The sequence below is a fragment of the Protobothrops mucrosquamatus genome, unplaced genomic scaffold (genome assembly GCF_001527695.2).
Source record: "Protobothrops mucrosquamatus isolate PMUCROS unplaced genomic scaffold, P.Mucros_1.0 scaffold222, whole genome shotgun sequence".
NCBI lineage: Eukaryota > Metazoa > Chordata > Lepidosauria > Squamata > Viperidae > Protobothrops > Protobothrops mucrosquamatus.
This window is the reverse complement of record NW_015386574.1, coordinates 336441-351864: the sequence shown is the minus strand read 5'-3', so window position 1 is coordinate 351864 and position 15424 is coordinate 336441. Positions and strand designations below refer to the sequence as shown.

The 15424-nt window shown below is 37.0% G+C and overlaps 1 protein-coding gene across 1 annotated transcript in view; it reads right to left on the bottom strand.

Moving 5' to 3' along the window:
• Positions 1-902: 902 nt before the first annotated feature.
• ADAMTS2 (ADAM metallopeptidase with thrombospondin type 1 motif 2) overlaps positions 903-15424 on the bottom strand; it is a 256898-nt gene continuing 242376 nt past the window's right edge. Inside the window, exons 18-22 of the mRNA XM_029283769.1 lie at positions 13295-13427; positions 10062-10269; positions 9504-9633; positions 8311-8400; positions 903-1533 (exon numbers count right to left, since the gene is read on the bottom strand). Of these exons, the coding sequence (XP_029139602.1) occupies positions 1088-1533; positions 8311-8400; positions 9504-9633; positions 10062-10269; positions 13295-13427 (1007 nt within the window). The 3' untranslated portion in view covers positions 903-1087. The remainder of the gene's footprint in view (positions 1534-8310; positions 8401-9503; positions 9634-10061; positions 10270-13294; positions 13428-15424) is intronic.

Sequence of the window (15424 nt, the reverse complement as noted above, 5' to 3'; positions counted from 1 at the left end):
AAATCTTGTGAACCTATGGTTCCAACATTACTTCTTCATGAATGAGATGGGAAACTCGGATAGTTGCACAGAGATTGCCTTAGAACACTTTTTTAAAATGTTCTTTTACTGTTTCTGAAGAACATTTATTTTCCAGCTGGATTTTATACAGTAACATCATAACATCACCAAGTGTGCTTTTCAAGTGGTTAATGCAATGAATTGGGCTTGGATCCCAAAATCAGATTGAAATAATTCCTCAACACTTCAGTTAGACATTTTTGTCATCCCTGAGTGTAGAAGTAGCACCTCTGAATTTAATGGAAAGTCTGGTATGCTTGAGTTCAGCGCAATGGATATCACAGTTGTTGTACATGGAGCAATTTGACCTGTCCAAATAAATGGCAATCAGATTTTAAAAAACAGACATATACTTCCTTGCCACTGAAATTCTATAAGCTGTTTTGTAGGGTTATTAAGTATTTTGGATCAATTGATTAGACTTTTTTGTTGATACAAATTATATTACCCAGGTAGATTCCATTGGATTCAAACATACACAGAGATGGAGCAAGATGAAAAATGAAAAGAAACAACCCTGCTGACATTCACTACAAGGAGTCCTTGTTTAATGACCACAATTGGGACCAGCAACTCATTAAGCAAAGTGGTTGCTAAATGAAACTGCAACTATGCTTATGATCTTACTTCAATTTCTTTTGCTTTGCAGAACTGTAAAGGTCATAAATATGAGGACTTGTTGTAAAGTAACTTTTATCATTATCATGACTGCAAATGGTTGTTAAACAGGGCAGTCTTTAAACAAGGACTAGCTGTATGTATCATTGTTGCATAGCAGTTAAGCTATGATGCTATTGTACCATTTTCAGTGGATATTTGTAACCCCAACATTTGTTATGCTGTTTATCTTTTCTTTAATTAAATAAGCCTATATGTTTATTTATTGCAAGCTGTAGCATTAGGCATTTCTGCCATAGCACCACTATTTAAAAAATTAGCCTCTAGGGTGGCATGGGCATTACTGCAGTACTGTAACATCTCTATAAGAGAGAAAAAATATATATGTATATAGAGTTATATTTCCAATTTAACGCAATTCCCTGAGCATTCCTTTGTTCCTTTTTTCTGCAATCAACTGCTGAATTCTTTGGTTCTTTATCCTTTCATATAGTGGTCTCCTCCTCCAGATGATGTTGTGTTGTGGCACTTCATTTTCTGCCTCATGGATTTTATAGGGTGCATCCAGTGTGTTGCCTTCTGGCTGTTCTTTGGTCACATTAGAACTGGAGGTATTTACCTTGGCAACATCTGGTGGACCTGTTGCTCTATGGGGTATGTGATCTTCAACAGATGTTGCAAGGGTGGGAGTGATGTTCTCTTCAATATCATTAACTGTTGAGTTACCATGTCCTGTTTCATTAGCGTACATACCACAAGACTTGCAACACAGTTTATTATATCCAGGAATGGTACAGTACCGGTGGAGAACTTCCATGCGACAAAACATTGATCTGTCTTCTTTGCAATGTTCTGCTGGAAGAGAAAAATAAATTTAAGTATATGCTATATACCTGAAATAGAATCAAGTAAACTTGAATTTAAGAGATTCTTGCATAAATAAGGTATTATATGTGCTCTTAACTAAATCTCTCTCATGTTTTTTGCAGTGATCTAAAGCTATAAAACAAATGTCATGCATCGATTCAACTTTTGGAGGACATGGAACAAAGTGACAATTCCTGAGTCATGTACGTTTGTGTGTCCCCAAATGCACACATTAAAATTATACAGGATATACCTTTTAGACACAATAAATTGTTAGAATCACCTGTCATCTGGATCACCCTGGTTATATGCTGGATTTTCCTAAGCTCATGTCAATAGCTTGTCTTGAGTATGGTACATCAGTGGAATGAAAATTATTTATATAAGAAGCAGCTTTCTAATTTATTTTCATACATTCTATTAATCTGATCACAGGAAGTTACTACATTTGGCCTAGTACAGATCACATACCAGCATACCTGCACTTGTTTATTATATCTTATTATAACGTTGTTTTAATACTAATAACTGGAACAAAATATAAATTGGCAATGATGTAACAGAGTCTTGGTGGTGAGAAAAAATGTTACACACACATTTAAAGACTCCATTCACTATATTATTTGTCATAAAAGTTTCAGATTGTACCATCACAAGTCGCTGAGAATTATACAATCACTGAGCACACTAAATCTTTACTGGTCTTTGATGGGGAGAGTAGAGTTAACTGTTTTTCTACAGGTTTCTTGGGCATGTAATAACAGGCACCGAGTTGAAATTATTCTCTTTTTTCTTTTTCACCCTGATATCAAGATAAATTGCTATCAAAGAAGCAAATTCATTGTGCGTCATCATTTTTGCTTCTACTATTTTATAATAATATACCATAAAAAACTAAAGGAGTCCCACTAGTTGTTGCTGATTATAGAGTGTGGTGTTCATCTCCGCTTCAAGGCCATTGAGCCAGCACTGTCGAAAGACATTTCCACAGTCAATGTGGCCAGCATGACATCATGGAGCACGGTTACCTTCCCATCAAAATGGTACCTATTAATCTACTCACATTTGCATGCTTTCAAACTTCTAGGTTTGCAGGAATGGGGGTGAGGACAGAAACTCACCCCATTGCGTGGTGCTTGAGTATCGATCCTGGGCTGCTGGCTTTCCAGCTGACAAGCCCAGCATCTTTTAAAATAGAATAGAATAGAGCTGGAAGGGACCTTGGGAGGTCTTCTAGTCCAGCCCCCTGCTCAAGCAGGAGAACCTATACCATCTCAGACAAGTGACTGTCTAGCCTCTTCTTAAAAATCTCCAGTGATGGAGTGCCCACGATTTCTGGAGGCAAGCTGTTCCACTGATTAATTGTCCTCACTGTCAGGAAGTTTCTCCTTAATTCCAGGTTGCTTCTCTTTTTGTTCAGTTTCCAACCATTATTTCTTGTCCTGCCGTCTGGTGCTTTGGTGAATAATGTGACCCCCCTCTTCTTTGTGGCAGCCCCTCAAATACTGAAATACTGCTATCATGTCTCCCCTATTTCAGCCAAGCTGCCCTGCCCCATAATATACCACACCATTATTCAAATGCTAAAGACTTAATTGGCATATGTACATCTTTCATCTATAAGGAGTGCACCATTTTCTGAGTTTCTATACATTGCTAGAAGATTATTAGGTAGCCATTAGACAGGAACATCTTAAAGGTAAGAACCAAAGCATTTCTCTCAATTGATTGCCTCACTTTCTGAAAAAGATTGTCCTCTATATAACTGAGATCCCATCTTTTTTTTTTTTTTTTTTTTAAAAGCACTTAACATTATGTTTAGATAAATTATGAATCCTCCCTTGTAGGAACTGATGCATCAAGAGAAGGTAATAAATTGAGGTAGTCCTCAATTTATGACTGCAACTAAGCTTGGAATTACAACTGAAAGCCATGCCAGTTGTTAAGCATGCCATTATGTGACTGCACCCAATCTGACAATATTATTTGCAGTGGTCATTAAGTGAATCACTGTGGTCGTAAGTGAACATGACAGTTGTTAAGTGAATCCATTGTCCACAATGGGCATTTTTGGCAGAAACCAGAAGTAAACACCAGTTTCCAGCAAAAAAACACAAAAAACATTATAAATTGTCATGTGGCCATGGGAGAGCTGGAGGCCATTGGAAGTTCAAAGCTGGGTTGTAAGTTGCAAGAACTTGGGAGATAGACTTGGAAAGATCTGTCATAACTTTGACCAGTCGCTAAGTAACTGGCCATTTTGTACCTGCACATATCTACATTATGTACCTGTACATATTTTCATTGTCATGGGAATTGAACATTTACAAAAACTCCCCAACAAGCTCAAAAACTTCACTTCTTCCGAGAACCAGTATTGTCTTTCTTGCATGATTCATGTACTTATCTCAACGTCTATGTGTGCCTAATCATGCCTTCAAAATGTGGAAAGTTGTAAAAGAAAATAAAGGACAGATGTGTTAATGTCATCTCTTTGTATGAAGAAATGTTCTGAGGAAGAGAGAGATTAGCATAAAATGCTGGATCATTATAGAGACCAAGTGCCTGGGCACGCAGCAGAACAACTCTGAGTTTTGCTGCGTTATGTGTCCAGATGGGAAGAGAAGGAACACATCCATATTGCCATCTGGTGATAATATTAATTTTGAGGCACCGTTAACATGGTATTTAATTTCATACTACATCTGGTTGCAACATGGCCTTGTTGCTTGAATTATTAATTCATTTTTGCTACCCTACTGTAAATAAGAACAGGATAAGTCCAGGAATCATATATGCTGAAGAAATATCAATGTTCCCCCTGCTTATAAAGCATGAAAAAAAATTCTGAAGCACCCTTGTTTACCTAAGAAATCAATACTGAAATTCAAACTAGGTTTCCAAGTATGCATTGCAGACAAAGAGAATGAGCAATCTGAAAACTAAGTTAAGTAGAAGTAAATGCAGGATGCAGGAAGCATATTTTAAATAAGGACTGAAATTTCTCATATGGTAAAACACACCAAGAAAGTTTCCAGAAATTTCCTCAGTGAAAACTATAGGAGCTATGAAGCATCGAGCAATATTCTTATGTAGCTCCAATCATTTCATTGTAGTCAGCAGAAGAGAAGAGATATACACACTTTAATTTGTGGGAGCAACACACCATGTGAATTTCTTGATGCTTCAACAATCTTGGATATAATAATAATAATAATAATAATAATAATAATAATAATAATAATAATAATAATANCCGCTTCTGGAGGCAGGTTGTTCCACTGGTTAATTGTTCTCACTGTCAGGAAGTTTCTCCTTAGTTCTAGGTTGCTTCTCTCCTTGATTAGTTTCCACCCGTTGCTTCTTGTCCTGCCTTCAGGCGCTTTGGAAAATAGCTTGACTCCCTCTTCTTTATGGCAGCCCCTGAGATATTGGAACACTGCTATCATGTCTCCTCTCTTCCTTCTCTTCATTAAACTAGACATACCCAATTCCAGCAGCCGTTCCTTATATGCTTTAGCCTCCAGTCCCCTAATTATCTTTGTTGCTCTTCTCTGTACTCTTTCTAGAGTCTCAACATCTTTTTTACATCGCGGTGACCAAAACTGGATGCATATACATGCTACAAATCCTTCCTTGGTAAGTTATGATAGAGTGTAGTTTGTGCTGTCTCTCTCTGTGTGTGTGTGTGTGTGTGTGCTAAATTTTTGCCATGTTTCTGTGTTCCAGAAGAAAGAAATTTCAGATGCATCTTTGCAAAAGTCTAACAATCAGGCTGGTATGACAGGATCATCAGGCCACTTAGAAGGAAGCTGCATGCAGATATGGCAGCACAGGGATTAGCGGGCAATAGCCTTTTAACTGCACTGCAAATTACAGCCCACTCTAATTCAGGAGCAGTTGTTGACTTCAGAAAGGCTATATAATAGTTCTTTACTCATCCTCTAAAATATAGGGCATGAGTGTGTTTAATTGGCAAACATATCAGTCTAGCATATGTTAATACCTATACAAATATAACTGTATGGCAGCATTATAAAAGTTAAAGTTCCCAGATATTTATGGGAAACAAACAAACAAATTTTGTTGCTGTTATTTGACTTTGTGCTGATTTCATAAAATATATTCCAAGGGAAATAATTACCTAAATTATTTAGGTTAGAGATCAAATGTTTTTTATATAAAACTATTAATTTAACAACTGTAGGGTTAAATATGTCTAGAAATTTAAAAATGGCAAAATAATGATCTATATTTGATTTTTTTCAAATATATTTGAAACTAATTTTTCAACTAAACATAATTTTCAAACTCATTAAAGAAACATTTGGCTGTTCAGCCAAGGAGCCTGTTGAAACAGCTTTAGAAAAATGCCTTATTTTTCACAGTAAAATATGCAAAATATGTAGATTACATATAGAGTCAGGTGAAATGAGTCCTATGATGCTATTAAGATGCATTTCATTTATAATTAAGAGTTTATAGAAAGATATCTTCTTTACTTCCACAGTGGGGTGGGGTGGGATAGCCATGGAGCATCAACAAGATTTGTGGCAGTTTAAAGGTGTAACAAATTCATTTTGGCATCAGTCACTTCCTGGATTGCAAGCCACTTGCATGCACAAAGGCAACCATTAACCTTCTTGATTTTAAGGTGAAAAAGTCTTTGCACCTGTTTGTCCTAAGCTTGTGACTTGTATATATCAGGATAAATATAGGTGTTTATTCCTGCAACAAAACTGCCAGACCTGCTGAACTTTAATCTTTTATTTTGCAATACGCATGACAGACTGGAAGTATGTCTTTAACTCAGCAGTAAGAAAAAAATAGTTATTTGTACAATCACTTTGGTACACATTTCAACTGGCCTGATAGAAAATATTGAACAGCAAACTGAATTGGCACGTTTAATATTGTGTTAAATACATACAAAACACTGATAAAATATCCCTGATAAACCAAAGTGCATACAGAACTGCGCGCAATGCCCAGGTATCTTATTGCACCATTCTCTAGAGCCACCCATATTGTCAAACATCACTTAACAGTTGTCTATTGAAAGGTAACTAACAGTCATAAGTAAGTTGATAACAGTTATACACCAATTATTTTACATAACAGTATTTAGAGCCAGATAACACGTCTTTGCCTTTTATGTTGCCATGTGTAATTACTAACATGTTGCAGCGGGAAATAATAACAGCAAAATTTAAATATGTGATCACATGATAATGACCATTTTGAAGTGCTACATTGCCAAAATCCACAGGGTCACCTTTGTAAGGTATCTGAAATGTTCGTGGAAAGAGAGCAAGAAAATTGTTATGGTACCCCAGGACTAATGCCTTTCTATTCTTTGATATTGCATGAGTGGTCCAGGGAGGATAAATTTTAGATCTTCAACACAAAGTCTGTTGAAGGAATAAATTGCAATGAAACAAATTAAGTGTTGCAAAATACTTTTCTTTCATCCAATTTGGTAATGATCCTTTTTTCTTTCTCATACATGGACTGTGCAAATTTCCTTCCAGTGTTTAATCATTCAAGTAAAACACTCTGTACGTGAATATCAATTCATGATACCCGTACACTTATTTAAAGCTGGAACTGGAGATTAATGCCAATGCAATTAAAGTTTAAGGCATTTGTCTAAACATAGTTTCTTTGTCCCTAAGCAAAATAAAACAAATCAATAAAAATTGAGGTAATTCTGTAGTTCACACTATTATGCTTGCCAGTAGACACACATCTATAGATCATACACGCACACACGCACGCACACGCACACAAATAGAAAAACTGAACAGTCAAGCCAAATATGCATATGGTGAAAAAAGACTGATGAATGTAATGATGAATAAAGAATTAATTGCTGAACAACTTTTGACATTACATTGTGTGTCAATGCCATATTGTCTCAACAATATTACAATACTGCACACCACAACTTGTAGCATAAGTACATGTTCTGCCATGTTGTTTTTCTAATTGTTTTTTGAAAGGAAAAAGAAAAAAAAGAACATAAGGTACACTCTGAAAAAATTGTGTTTTTCTACTTTTGGAAATCGATACAAAACCAAACAAAGATTCCTTTGAAGCATAGTACATAGTAGCAGCAGCATTTGATGGACTATATATAAAAAGAAGTCTCATCTTCCTGAATAATAAGGTTTTTTTCATGGTAACAAACACATATTTTAAAGCCATTGTGACACATGGATTGAGAAGCAATGAGGCTATAAAGAAAGATGGAATGGTTGCTTTTGCCCTGCTTGAATACCCTGCAAAGACACTGATCTACTTAATCTGCCATGGATTAGAGGACCTTTAGATGAAAGGAAAACCTTAGCACTACAAGTTGTCATTATTGTGATGTGATCACATTCACAATAAGTTGTCAGTTTCACCATCAAATTCAAATCATGAGCCAATTAAGAGCCTTTTTTCACCATCACTAACCAACAAGCAAACCGACATCAGCTCACTTTTTAGAGGACTTACAACAAACTGCAGATATTCTGCTTCATACACCCAACCCCTTGACGACCTCCACTGCAGCAATGAAGGGCTGCTCAATCTCCAGAGAAGCAAGACATTGGACACTGCAACCCAGTGCAGGGAAAAAAAAAGATTCATCTCAAGATAAAACTCTGAAGATTCAAGAAAATGTCCCATATAGGAAAAAGAATAGAGCAGAAGGCAAAGTCCACATCTGATGTGGCATGCAGTTAAAAGCAAAGGCAGAATTATAAATGGGTCTTTTACTTGAAGATATTTTCTGGATGGGATAATCCGTGTCCGGTTTTGACAGCCACTGTATCATATAAGTCTTCTTGGATGTATCTGATGAATTTTCTGAAGGAGAAAGAAAGATTTGGGGCAGAAAGGGGGAAAAATATGAGCACTTTCTGTAGCTTTTAAGGAACATTTTACAATCCAAAAGCTGAATTAATAGACCTCATTCTAATCACAAAAAGGAAAATATTTTACAAGCCAAAACTATAGTTAGAAAAACACCAGTGTTTTTAGTTTTAATGAAGTTAATCATTTGAGCCCTTCTGTTCAGATGTATCACAATGTGGCATGCTTTCAGAAAGGCTAACACAGTACAAATGAAGATAGTGAATAAATGTTTTTAGAGAAGTTTACTTCCATTTTAGGATTTCTTCACACATTCGGGCTGTTAGGCGTGCAATTAAAACTTTGAAAGGGTACTTTTAAACAAGTAGGACAGGAACAGGGGTTGATTAGGGCTTGCAACAACTCTAAGGAGGGCAACCGTGGACTATTGTGGATCTAGATTGGAAGACATAGACATGGAGGAACTACAGAACATAAAAACAGCAGTGAGAAAAAAATAAAAAACGTGATAATTGACTAATCTCAGTACCTAGTCTCAACTATTAAAGTTTCCAAAATGGAGTTTGATCCTCTGGTAATTCATAAACCAACATTTCTTAACCTTGGCAGCTTGAAGATGTGTGGACTTCAATTCCCAGGGCTGGCTGGGCAATTCTGGGAGTCGAAGTTCACACATCTTTAGGCTGTCAAAGTTGAAAAACACTGTCATCTATAAAGAAGAAACAATGCTTTTAGATTCTTGTCAAGAATGATTCTCATCATTTTGGCTTTCTTTATTATTTCATACTAGCCTGCAAGCATTTCCCCTCCCCAAACCACTATCTGCAGTGAGCTCCCCCCTCCCCCCCAAAATCAGACTTCTTTAAGAAGTGTTTTTCCAAATTTCTTCTCCAGCTGCAATAAAGATAAAACTGTTAATACTGGGAATATGGGACAGATTACTCTGACAATACAGAAGTAAAATAGCAAATGGTGACTGTTGTATCTCTATAGTTTGTTGGCATTTTACAAAGGAGTCCTCCCAACCTCAGCCCTCCCCCTTCCTTGTCTCTCCAAAAGACTCAAGAAATCAGAGTTTTTAAAATGTGTACACTCACTAGAACATGAAGGTAGCCTGCAGGGCCTTGTCGTTTCTGGCCTATCTTCTTTACATAAGCCAGTAATATTTTCTCTTGTCCTGCAGAGAACTGGCCTTTCTTGGGTGCCATTACCGCAGGTTACAGAACACTGGAGAGCAAAGAAAGAAAAATGGGCTTCCGATTCTCTTTTGTAAATGCATTTTTGGTTTATATCTTTCATCTTTCACCCATACACATGCACAATTACTTAGCGCTAACAATCACAGTATCGTTACTCTTCTTCCAACTTTCTAAACTTCTGGATGACTCTAAGGCAAACATGGAGCCGTGTTGTTATATAAATGTAACATCTATACCAGGGGTACCTAAGCTGGCTCAGGAATTCTGGGAATTGAAGTCCACGAGTCATAAAAGAGCCAAGGTTGACTACCCCTGATCTATACATTCCATTTTGTATTTCCAAGATACAGGATCTGAAAGGGCACAGAGACTTTTCCAGTTATTTCGACTGAGAAAGCACATGGATATGGATAGTCCCCCTGTATAAATTGAACCATGATACAAATGTCTGCTTACCTGCGACCAGGGTCCAATCCACCACTGTGCAGGGCAAAGTTCCCGATTGCAAACCCTCTTGCCCTCTGGACGATCACTGCTGCAATATTTGGCATGGACAGAACGGTTTGTGTTGTCGTGCAATGTTTGGATACATCGTACTGAACGCACCTGATATCCTGTTTTCCCACAACTTTTGCTGCAAGGTTCCCAGTCACCTGTCACCCATCTGTTTCAATTAAAAACAATTAAGTCAAATATATAATGGGACCACAGGATAGGCTCCTGTCTAGTATGAGTATTTCCAGAATGAGTATCGCTCGGTCTGGGACTTTGCAGAGGAAGAATAGTTGATTGAAGACAGCTCCATGAAAAGCAGAGCTGACAACTGTGATGAAGAACAAAGAGCTGATGAGTAGAACAGGTCTTTAAACCTCTCTGGACAGGGGAGAGATTGCCCGCAAGTGCTCCACGTAAGGAGACTGCAAAATAGTGGGCTCCAGCAACCTATGGAGATTCTCAGTCATCCAGGTCATAGTTATCCCATAGTTTTCATGAGACAACTGGACTTCCTTGTTTTTTTCTTTGAAGACGTTTTGCTTCTCATCCAAGAAGCTGAAGAAGCTTCTTGGATGAGAAGCGAAACATCTTCAAAGAAAAACAAGGAAGTCCAGTTGCCTAGTGAAAAAGCACTTTTAGAGTGATCTCCGTCAGGTTTTGAGCAGTGAGAGATGGGGGAATAGTCATCTTGCTCAAGCACAATTGGCTCATTGAAAGGATACTAAGTTCACAGAAGGAATTGCTTGTTAACTACTTATCAGCTATTAGAAATCTTTGGATCAGCAAGTTTGAAAGCATCAAGTAAGTTTGTCTTCAATGCTTTAACAAAAAAAGTTTTAGCTACAAGCTTAAAATCTTAAGATAAACAGCAGAAGATTCATTAAAACTTCAGTTTTAGAAAGCTACAAATGGACTAAGGGTTCAAATAAATTTGAAATAAAATTTTGGAATGAATTGTAAATAATTCTTCCCTTGGAAAAAATGCTTTTTTCTATTTTTTTTTAAATAATAGGACAAGAGAGAAAACTAAAGATTTCAATTAAAGGAGAAGAATGACAAATTTATAAATATGTAAAATCCCAATATATAGGTAGTCCTTGACTTACAACAGTTCATTTAGTGACTGTTCAAACTTACAAATGGCAGTGAAAAAAAAGTGATTTACGATCGTTTTTCATATTTATGACCACTGCAGCATTCCCATGATCATGTGATCAAAATTCAGACACCTGGCAACTGACTCATATTTATGACGGTTTCAGAGTTCCAGAGTCATGTGATCACCTTTTGCGACCTTCCGTCAAGCCAAGTCAATGGGTAAACCAGATTCACTTAACAACCGTGTTACTAACTTAACAACTGCAGCGAGTCACCTAACAACTACAGCAAGAAATGTTGTAACATGGGGCAAAATTTACTTAAAAACTTTCTCGCTTAGCAACATAAATTTTGGGTTCAATTGTGGTTGTAAGTTGAGGATTACCTGTAGTTAGAAATCAGAGCTGGATTTTACATAACTCTAAAAATATGACACCTAAAATAATTCTACTGTTGAACTATCCTAATGTGGATGTGTCAGACTTAAGAGGACAGAATTTCCTTCTAGTTTTTCTGACAAATAAGATCATCTATTCATAATACTCTAAACAGTTAATATGGAAACCAGCAGGAAGAGCAACTATTAAAACAAGTGTTGTTAGCAGAAGCTGGCACAGAAGCAGCATAATTCTTAGAAATAAATTTGCTACTTTCGCTTTGCCAACAATTCAATAGTCAGCTAAGTACCATATGAAAGAACGAAAGCCATAGCTTCACAGTTTGTTGCGCCATTGTAAATCTTTCACAGTAATAGAACCATTTCTCTCGGGAACAATGTTTAACTATTTTTGCATCTGTGATAATCACAGAGTATGTGACAATCCTATACCTGTAAATATTAAAAACTTAAGTGTTGCAAAACTCTGGACTCTTCACTTTTGCGATATTCCATCTAACACCATTTCCATTTCTCAGCAGTGAATTGCTCAAGATGCTTCACAAACAGGCTGTGCTCAGGCTGGGATACCCTCTGATCTACAGTAAGTGAAATAGAAACAACCTCCATGGAGACTTTCCTCTTTAAAATTAAATAGTTGCTCTTTCCAAGAAATACCTAGATATCCCTTTCAGTTTTTAGTTAGGATGCAATGAATTAAGGAATGTGAAAAGCAAATGAATTATAGAGTGGATACCATTCCCAAATCATCTATGATTTTAGGATTTTCAAATTAATGTGTTTACAAAAAGACTGCTGTATGATATTCCTTCCTTCTAGGTATGTTTGTTTTACTACACTGAAGGTCTGCTAACAACCAATGGTGTGAGTTAAGTGGTAGTTGAATGCACAGCCTTGTAACTTACTACAGACACATCAACTAATTTGGTTGGGACATGATGCTAAATCCTGGTTTATAAAGAATGAGCATGTATGAGATTCAAAAAGTGATAGTCCTATTTATGCATTTTTTAAATTGCTAGTCTCTAGTTAGATTAGGAACAAAGGCAGGTCCTCTATCTTTACAATGCCTGTTAATCCAAACCATGGAGTGTAAATATTTGTTTAAAATTACCAGAAGTAACTATATAAATGAAAAATACCATATAATGCTTACATCTAAAGTTTTTATAAGCAGAAAATCCTCATTTTCCACCATTCTTCAACAACCCAACATTTCTAAAAGTTATGCTACAGTTTTTATTGCTGTTTGGATTAGGATTAGTAAATGGAATTTTTCAATAATGGCATGTACATATTTTTAAAGAACTGAAAATAAATTTATATAAATTCTATGTACTTCCCCTTCAAAAATTCAGGCGCTTATATGGGTTCAATAATGACTTATTCTACTATATTTACTAAGATGTTTTTCTTAAAAAAAAACCTCTTTATCCCCTTCAAAATTCATTTTGCAATCAGGGCGCATCCTTATTTACCTGATTTTTAAACTAATCTTAATATTGCTAATTTCATCATTTCACATTACATCATATGTAATTCCTAAGGTGATAACTTTATAAAAAATATCAGAGCCGTCCTGATTCAAAAAGAGTAACAGAAAGGGAAGAACATTAAGACAAAATTATCTGAAGCAAGGCAATGTTGCGTTAGGAGATGAGTATTTAATGGCAGTGAATATTCAGAGAGACCCACTTACATTGGCTGGGAACATTCCTGGAGATTGCACACTCTACGAATGGGCCTGGGTTTTGAGATAGACTCACAGTAACTGCGACGGATCATCTTCAGATCATTCTTCCTCCGGCAACCGTATTTTGTAAATTGGTAGCCTTAGGGGGAAAAAAAACTTAGTTTATCTTCAACATTGCAAAGAACTTTCACATAATTCAAATATTTTTATTTTCCCCCTATTAAAAATACTCCGGCCACTAATTTATGAATGAAGGCGAATATACGTGTCCCAGGGTAATGTTGCAGGATTCAATTTGGCTCTGTCCACCAGGACACAGAAGTTTTGTCTTCCCAGCTGGAGCCCATCTTCTCTCTAGAGAGAAGTTCCCTGAAGATGGGCTCCAACATGTGTCCGAAAGCTCAGAAGACAAAACCTCTGTGACCCAGTGGACCAGATTGGATCCTGCACTATTTTATGACTTCTTTACACAAGTTAAATCAGAGATAACAGAATAATTCTCTTCTGTATGGAGGTCTGTTCAGATGCTTGTCCATCTCTCAGTAATCCAGGAAAGCATATAGAGTTGTTAATGGTTTATAAATTAGCTTCAGTTATATAAAAGTAAAGTAAAATCTCACTGGAGTCAAGCTTGACTCTTGATAATTTACACAGATACATTCCTGTCACTTGGTATTGCCTTTAAGTTTTACTTCTCAGTATAGTTAACTACCCTGAGTTTCCTAAAAGGTCCTCTTCCACCAAACCAGGAGTGATTTTGCTTAGCTTTCTAGATCAGGCAACATCAGGTTTCAATTATACAGAGGAATCAATAAACTTGTCTGTCAGATACAGGTTGCAAAAAACAGGACAATCACAAAATGGTTAAAATGGGATCCTGCCCCACCCCCTATCCCTGCAGTTCTTACACTTAGTTGTAAGTTAGTCAAAAAAATTAAGACCCAACCATCTGGAAATCTCAGAGGTGTACGCCATACTGAGAAGTAGAAGAACGATATGTGCAGAAAGCAGTGACAACTCATGAACTTGCTAAGAAAACAATTTGTATGTGTCTGTGTCTGTGCAGTTAAGCTTGGCTGAAGTGATTTTACCTTTACTCCACTAAACACATCTGTGTTATGGCTACATTTTGTATTCATAATATTAAATGAATGATTTAGAATGATGTTGAGAAGGTTTTTGGCAACCAGGAGAACACAGAAACTCAAAATAGACATACTATCCTTGTGCAGACTATGGACTTAGAATCTATATTTTCAGATCAGCCATGTTTTTTATCATGTAGATCAGTGGTTCTCAACCTTTTTAATGCCGCGACCCCAACCGGTCGTAAGTCGAGGACTAAACCGGTCATAAGTCGAGGACTTTCCCTGCCCGGGAGCGCCGCGCATGCGTGGTTCCGCCCCCTGCGCCGGCCGAGGCGTAGCTGGCAAGCGGCAGAGACGGAGCAGGCCGACCACCAGCTGGCCCAGCCCAAGGGAGGTAAGGCACCCGCCGGAAAAGGGGGGAAAATGGCGGACAAAAAAAATGGCGGACAAAAAAATGGCGGACAGCCTTGCTTGGCGACCCCCGTGAAATGGTCAATCGACCCCAAATGGGGTCCCGACCCACAGGTTGAGAACCACTGATGTAGATCAAGAGATAGCACTGTGTCTCGCTCTGTTCTGGAGGTAGAAAATGAATCCTCTTAAAAAGTCAAAAACAGAACGCGAGAAAGAAACATAGGAAGAATGTATGAGCTGAGTTTAGGAAACCTCTGATAAAGCGAGAATTTACCTGAGGCAATGTTCAGGCAAAATGGATAAAGGAAACAACTGTTTCAAGAGAAATCTAGATATGAAGAAATAGGTAACAAGTTTACTTTGCACTAAGATTAATATATTTTTCTATGTTAGAATAGTTACCTATTTTTTACATTTTTCTTAATTCAAGTAATTGTGTGTATTCCAGCCTATTATACGTATCCTCATGCTGTGCATCATGAAATAACCAATTTTAAAATCTTTTTTGATCTGTAATAATTAATCTAAATCTAAATATCCTGGCAGAACACTCATTTATAGCAAATCAGTGGCATCTTGTGGTCTGCCAGGAGCATTACAGATTTTATAAACTCTTAAAATCTGCCTTTTCCCC